Source organism: Onychomys torridus, chromosome 8 (assembly GCF_903995425.1).
Source record: "Onychomys torridus chromosome 8, mOncTor1.1, whole genome shotgun sequence".
NCBI classification, from domain to species: Eukaryota; Metazoa; Chordata; class Mammalia; order Rodentia; family Cricetidae; genus Onychomys; species Onychomys torridus.
This window is the reverse complement of record NC_050450.1, coordinates 34,927,405-34,935,075: the sequence shown is the minus strand read 5'-3', so window position 1 is coordinate 34,935,075 and position 7,671 is coordinate 34,927,405. Positions and strand designations below refer to the sequence as shown.

Here is a 7,671-nt window from a genome sequence, read left to right as displayed (position 1 = left end):
TGTGTAAGCACTGAAGCAGAAATGGTGGTTGAGGTAAGAGAAAAGCCAGATGGGGGGTTGTGAGGATTATTTGGCTGTTGGAAGCAGCAGAGCCCTTGTTGGCATGTGCAAGGTCCTGGGTTTGAACTGCCCAAAACCACCCAGCATCATTAAAACCCTCAAGACAAGGTGGAGATCTATATAGGGCCAAATGGCCTAATTAGTGCTTTCATACCTCTTGACAGTGAAAGCATAACACATGAAGGCTAAAAGGTAAGTTTCTTTTGTTTGACTTTTGAGACAGAGTCTCATGTAGTCCAGCTGATCTTGAACTTACTGCATAGCTGAGGATGACCCTGAACTCCTGACCCTCCTGCCTCTGTCTTTCAGGAACTGAAATAAAAGGAGTGAATCCCACCATAACTGCCCCCTCCTTTGAGACATCACCTTATTTCATACCTCAGGAGGGCCTCAAACTCACAAACTTCCTGTCTCAGCCTACTGAGTACTGGGGTTATAGGCCTGTGTCACATGCCCAGATCGACACTAAAAATGTAATGATCTAATTGACACTAGCGTCCAGTGTACTGGCAGATATGGAAAGAATCTCTATTTACTAGTTAAATAACAGAAACTATTAAGTACATGTTGCTAAGGGAGCAGACTTCTGGTTCTGCATATCCAGGTTGTTCTTGCCCTCGGTTACCTGAGTAACAGTCATGCTTAGCAGCAAGGAGGAATAATGGAGTTAAAGTCATAATAAGTCATAGCAGAATCTGGACTCTTAAGAGGTCAAGCTATCTCAGCACACAGGTTTCTTTTCAGGGTGTTTGTTTGTTTATTTGTCTGAGACAGAATCCCATGGAGCTCAGGCTGGCTTTGATACTGCTATGTAGCCTGGAAGGTTCTGTTTTTCCTGACCCTCCTGCTTCCAAGTCTCAGCTCCTGGGATTCAGGTGTGCACACCCATGCCTATTAATAGTAGCATACATCTTGAACCAGAAGATCAAATTCCTAGACTCAGTTTCCTGGTTGAAGAAAATTTGTGAAGATGAATGAGAAAGTATAAGCATCGCTGCCATTCATAATTAGGAAAATGTTATGATGTAAATGTTCATATGGGCACATTGGACACATTGGAAATCCAAGCACTCAGGAGGTGTACATAGATCAGAAGGTCAAGGTCATTGTCAATTAGTGAGTTTGAGGCCAGCCTAGTATACAGGAGATCCTGTAAGAATAAGAAAAGCAAAGCAAAGCAAAACAAACAACCCCCCCTTTTTTATATATTCATTATTTTTTTTTTATTAATTATGTATACAGCATGTATGACTGGAGACCAGAGGAGGGCACCAGATCTCATTACAGATGGTTGTGAGCTACCATGTGGTTGCTGGGAATTGAGCTCAGGAGCTCTGGAAGAGCAGTCAGTGCTCTTATCCTGTGAGCCATCTCTCCAGCCCAGTTGTGTGTTTTTTATGAGATCTTACTTTGCTAGTTAGTAGGTCTTAGTCAAGTTCTGGAATGTCACCAACTTTTAAAAAGGGACCTCTGCTTAGCTTATGTGTTTGTGTGTGTGTGTGTGTGTGTGTGTGTGTGTGTGTGTGTGTGTGTGTGTGTGTGTGTGTGTGCGTCTATGTGTATGTGTGTATATCTAGTACATGTAAGTGTCTGTGTATTTTAAGGGTCAATAATAAAATTCAGAATAAGCCTCAGTCTCTCCTTTCTGAAGACTGACTTTCAAGTTACTAAGATTCTGCCTTGAGGTTAACAATGCTTTTCCAAAGCCCTGGCTCTGCTCTTTGATTAGGAAAGGTGGGAAGAGTTAGTGATTTTGTTGTCATAGCACTGTGGGGGAGGAGGAGGAGGGCTGGTTTGAGACAGGGTCTACAAATCCAAGGACTGCCTTTAACTTACTAGTTAGGTGAAAATGGCCTCGAATTCCTCATTTTCTTCCCTCTACCTCCCAAGTTCACTAGTATACTAGTGAGTTCTAGGTTTACAAGTGAGTTCTGGGTATGCAAGTGAGTACTGGGTTTAGAAGCATTACTCATGGCCTGGATTTTGAAATAAAAGTTTTGAATTAGGAGCTGGAGTAATGGCTCAGTGGTTAAGAGTACCAATTGCTCTCCCAGAGGACTTGGGTTCAACTCCCTGGACTCACATGGCAGATAACAACTGTCTGTAACTCTAAATTCTGACACCCAAACACAGACATACATGCATAGACCAATGCACATAAAAAATAAAGATAATAAATTCCTTAAAAATATTTTTTAATTAAAAAAAAAAGAAACATTTGATCTGGTCTCAGTGGCTCCTGCCTGCTATCCCAGCACGCTGTAATCACAGGTGGGAGATCTTGACTTTGAGACAGACAAGGTATAAAAAGTCCCTGTCTCCAAAGAAAGTCACTCTCTGAAGAAGATGAAAGAGAAGAAAAGTCGGGTTGGGGATTTAGCTCAGTGGTAGAGCACTTGCCTAGCAAGCACAATGCCCTGGGTTCAATCCTCAGCTAAAAAAAAAGGAAAAGAGAAGAAAAGTCTTGTGAATATCATACAACAGACAAGCTGTTTTGTTCAGACACAAATATACCCATTAAGTAATCACACTAAGGAAGAATATGCTGAGAGGAAACTGTTTACAGTCTTCAAATTCAGACTGTAAAACTGGACATTTAATCATGGGATTAGAGAGGTAGAGGCAGCCAAGCGCTGGGAGTCTGAAGTCTGATTTATGCTGCAAGTTCTAGGCCAGCCAAGGCTGCAAAGTGAGATCCTGGCTTAGAAAACCAAATGATAACAACAAACATTAAGTTGTCATTCCCTCTAACCCCCCAACAACACACGCACATGCAAAGTACACACACACACAAACTCACACAAAAACACCAATGATATGATAAAGAAGGCTACTGTTGTACCTGATTCTCAAACCCCCCAGAGAACACCAAGGAGCCGGTTTTCCAAGCAAGCACATAAGGATCCTTTTATTCAGGTTCAACCTGGGCCACCACACAGCAGATGGAAGAAAATGTGGCAGTGGCCACAACACAAGTGTAAAGAGTGTTTATAGGGAAAAACCACAAGCCAGGAATTGGCAACTTGGGATTAGGTAGAAGAGATATGGTCCAAGCTGAATTTTTGAAACTATTGGTCAAGTCTTTGGGAATGAAACCACTTTTGAAACCACTGGGTTAGACTTTTGGCAGGGAACCCCAACCCACTGAACAGGATTCTCTGGACTACTCAGCAGGATTATCTATATATCTTCAGAGCCACATTCCTGAGGTCCTTCATGGAACTGAGTACATCAGGCGGTCTGAGATGGTGGCCCTTTCCCTAAGGTACAGCCTGTAAAGTCAAGTCTAGGCCCTCATACTAGGGCTATAGTTCAGTGGACAGCACTTGCCTCACTTTCATAATACCCTAAATTAAATTCCAGTTGAATACCCACTACCTTAATTTTTCTGAAAAGAAATAAGAACAAAATTTTAGGAAAATGTTGGTTACTAATTCCCCATTTCTTCTCCCTCTCTTCTTTTTTCCATCACAGGTGCTCTGAGTTCTTACCCAGTAGTGGAAGGTGTGGTGGGTCACCCTGTGACACTGCCATGTACTTACTCAACAAATGAGGGAATCACTACCGCATGCTGGGGCCTTGGTGAATGTAAGCTTTTTTATTGTGCAAGAACGCTTATCTGGACCAATGGCTACCATGTGTCCTATCAGAGGAACAGCCGATACCAGCTCAAGGGTCATATTTCAGAAGGAAACGTGTCCTTGACAATAGAGAATGCTCTTCAGAGTGACGGTGGTCCATATTGTTGTATAGTGGCAATCCCTGGATCTTTCCAATTTGTGACCTATTCCTTGAAAGTTAAACCAGGTAAGCTTTCTGTATTTCCTTTGTTTATTTCTTCAAGAGACCCTAGTCCTCTGTGGGCTAATATTTTCTGTTTTCCTCTAAGAAGGAAACTGAAGTTTCCCACCTAAAATTCTTGGTTAGAGTCCCAGCACCCAGAAGTGGGATAAGCATGTCATTACAGCATAACATTACTAATTTAAGTTCATTAATAAATGTTTTATGGAGCTTAGAGATTTGTCAGCAGGTCAGTCCTTACAAAGTCACCCTTAGTCACTGTAGTCCCTAAGATGCTGTTGCAGGCTGGTGACATAATTAAGGACATAATCCTTACACTAACTCATAGTGGATACTAGATATAAAGCAAAGAACAATCAGACTGCAACCCACAGAACCAGGGAGGCAACATAGCAGTGGAGACCCTAGGATGACTGTGGCTTATAATAAGTTTTGGTTTTACTCAATTACTGGGCAATTACTGGATGTCAGAATCATTCAACTTCAGCCAAGTTAGTAACATAATTTCACACCTGTGATAGGCACTAGGAACCTTATGTCTCTTCCCCAAAGCTGTCTCTATCATCGTTCTTTCATATTCCATGACTAGCTCCTTCAGGCTTCCTTGAGTTGCCTCCCAGCCATAGTTTTGAAATGCGGCTCCTTGCCCTACAGAATGGACTTCACCCTAACAAAAGATGGTGGCACATTTCTATAATACCAACACTGGGGAGGCTAAGGTGTGAGCAAGAAGTTCCAGGTCAGCCTGATTTACAAAGCAAGGCCCAGTACCAAAATCAGTAAGTCATTCAATCAATAAACAGAGATCCAGAAAAATGATTCAATGGATAGAGGCCCTTGACATGCAAACCTGGTCAGTTGACTTACATCCCTAGAACTCACATAAAATCATAAAGAGATTACCAAGCCCAGGAGTTTTCCCACTGGCAAATTCATCATGTTATGCAATCCCACCACATGCACATCATTCACACACTGCCACACAATAATAAATGCAGATTTAAAAATACAATTGAGGACCGGGCAATGGTGGCACATGCCTGTAATCCCAGCACTCAGGAGGCAGAGGCAGGTGGATCTCTGTGAGTTCGAGGCCAGCCTGGTCTACAGAGCTAGTCCAGGATAGGCTCCAAAGTTACAGAGAATCCCGTTCTCAGGAAACTAAAAAAAAAAGAAAAGAAAAAAAAAATAGGAGGCCAGAGAGATGGCTCAGAGGTTAAGTGCACTGACTCTTCTTCCTGAGGTCCTGAGTTCAATTCCCAGCAACCACCAGTTGGCTCACAACCATGTGTAATGAGATCTGGTGCCCTCTTCTGGTCTTCAGTCATACATGATGTATACATAAGAAATAAATAAATCTTTTTTTTTTAAGTGGCTAGAACTATGTTCATAGCAGCAGTATTCATAATAGAAAGAATCTGGAAACAACCTAGATGCCCATCAACTGAAGAGACTCTGAAAAGTTATTGCCTGGCATCCGCAATTGTGACTTTCCACAAACACACAAATAAATAAATAAATAAATAAATAAATAAATAAATACATAAATAAATACATAAATAAATAATTGTATTGAATTTAAGATGGATGCTATACTCCCACTACTACCCCACACATAGTAGCAACACTACAGTTTGTTCTTTATTTCAAGGTAAACACACACTATATTAAGAGACTACATTGTATTCAAGGAAAAGAAGAGTTTTCAAGGTATCATTCCTCATTGCTGAGGTTTTATTTTGTAGTTAGAACAGTCAAGATCAAAGGAGATTACTTACAGGGAACACATGTGTCTGCTGACACAGACAGTATGAGTCCTGGATGACTGTTTGATCCCAGCACCACTTTGCCTTAGCTCCTGTCTAGGAACTCTGCACACTGAGACCATCAGTAGCTGTTTGGATCCTTGCAGCACTTTGGATGCTGTTGACTTGTGAATTGTAGGTTGAACCTGCCTAATCCTAACATTCCAAGTCTACAGTGCTCCAAAATCTGGAACCTTTTGAGCATAGACTTGAAAATTGCCCTTGAAAATTCAACATCATGAAAGTATCATGTGCAGAATTGTCCACAGTGTATAAAGTTACCTTTTAAGCTACATGTGTAAAGTGCAATTATATGAATGCCACATCAATCCATGTTTATACTTGAGCCCTACACATAAGATATTATCTATGTGCAAATATTCCAAATACTTATGCAAGATTTAAATTGTCAAACTAAGCCAAGCATTTTTGGATAAGGGGTATTCACCTGGTCTGTCTTACATTGGAAGGAACCATAGACAATATCCACTCTCTACCCAATTGTGCAAATTTCATTTAGTTGGGGTTTGTGTGGGATCTGCATGCTAAGATGCAGGGCTGTATGTTGTGTCCTCTGGGGACTGACTGAAATGAACATGCTGGGCCTGGAAATGTGGGTGAAGTCAGTCACCTCTGAGAGCAGTATCAGGCCCTCATAACCTCACAGTCTCACAGCTATGCTTAGACTTCTGAGGACCTGACACCTGTCATTTGTACAGTTTGTCTTTAGGAACATGGGCTCTGTGCTCAACTCCATGTGGTAAGTGCAGCTGCCTCCTATTGGTCCTGCCCAGTCCTAGTTGGTCAATGACAAAGAACAAAGGTTCAGGAGAGGAGCCTCTCTGGGGACAGCCTGTCATGGGTGCTACAACAGAAGCACCTGCCTATTCTTGCTTGACTGATCCTTGTTTATTTTGATTTTCAAATCCAGAACTTTTGACAAGTCCTTCAGCAAGACTCACAACTGCAGGAAGACCCACAAATACAGGAAAACCCACAACTACAGGAAGACCCACAACTACAGGAAGACCCACAACTACAGGAAGATCCACAACTACATCAAGACACATAACTATTTCAACAAGACCCACACATGTACCCACATCACCCCAAGTCTCAACCTCTTCTCATCCAACACCAGCACAAACACAGACTCACACACCAGGTACAACCTAATGTGGTTCAGGACCCAGAGTCCTTCTCATGAGAGTCGGTAGGACATAGACACTGAGTCAACTCAGATGTATAATATAGGTGAAGAGTTCTTAGCTGAGCCCAACAACAGCTTCACAAAGTCTGTAATTTCCCATTCATAAGTTACATTCACCCTCTGCTGTGCAAGAGCTTGAACATGGAGGACATCCATCTCTCTATATCCGACTCCCCAAGGATTCACTACTAGCCAGGCTTAGGTGGATCTTTGATCTAGGATACCTCATGAGGATGGTGGGAATCTGGTCCAGTTAGACATGACTATCTGCTGAAAAATTAAGGACTGACTGAAAACTAGGGTCAGGATAGGGAGACTCTTGACCACTTACATCCATCCTGAAATTGGGCCATCCAGCTGAGACCATAGTTCAGGGTGGCTATCATTTAGCATTTCATGAGCACCAGGCAGCATGCTATGTTTTATGAAACAGAGTTTAATTCTCAGACAATTATGTCCTATATTAACTGTAACCTGTCCATATTATGTAGTGACAAGAACTGGCAGAGTCAGAAATCTCATGGTGGAAGTTATGAGGAGAGAAATTGGCTCAGACTTTGTCCCTGTTCACTTGGCTTCGAAGCTGGTTCTCTGATTCCAGGATCAGGCCTCGGCCATGTGCATGGATGGTGGGAGGGTTTGTACTGTTTCCACAACCTCACTGGAAAGGCATCCAAGCACCACCCTTTTAAAGAGGCAGTGGATTCCTTATAAAGTTTACTTTAAGGATCTCTCAATTTATTCATGTAGCATGAAAAGTACAATGTACATCCTTTATAGGAATGAAAAAAACAA

The 7,671-nt window shown here is 42.0% G+C and overlaps 1 protein-coding gene across 1 annotated transcript; it reads left to right on the top strand.

Moving 5' to 3' along the window:
- The first annotated feature begins 3,104 nt into the window (after positions 1-3,104).
- LOC118588636 (T-cell immunoglobulin and mucin domain-containing protein 2-like) lies at positions 3,105-7,471 on the top strand. Its single transcript, XM_036195208.1, has 5 exons — positions 3,105-3,174; positions 3,535-3,867; positions 4,592-4,600; positions 6,655-6,831; positions 7,368-7,471. The coding sequence occupies exons 1-5, from the start codon at positions 3,105-3,107 to the stop codon at positions 7,469-7,471; spliced, it is 693 nt and encodes a 230-aa protein (XP_036051101.1).
- The last annotated feature ends 200 nt before the right edge of the window (positions 7,472-7,671 follow it).

Excerpts from the sequence above, each read along its gene's own strand:
- LOC118588636 (XM_036195208.1), top strand. The coding sequence starts at position 3,105 with ATGGTCCAAGCTGAATTTTTGAAACTATTGGTCAAGTCTTTGGGAATG. Across the intron at positions 3,175-3,534 it reads ACCACTTTTGAAACCACTGG|GTGCTCTGAGTTCTTACCCA; the intron begins GTTAGACTTTTG and ends TTTCCATCACAG. Across the intron at positions 6,832-7,367 it reads AACACAGACTCACACACCAG|TGACAAGAACTGGCAGAGTC; the intron begins GTACAACCTAAT and ends CATATTATGTAG.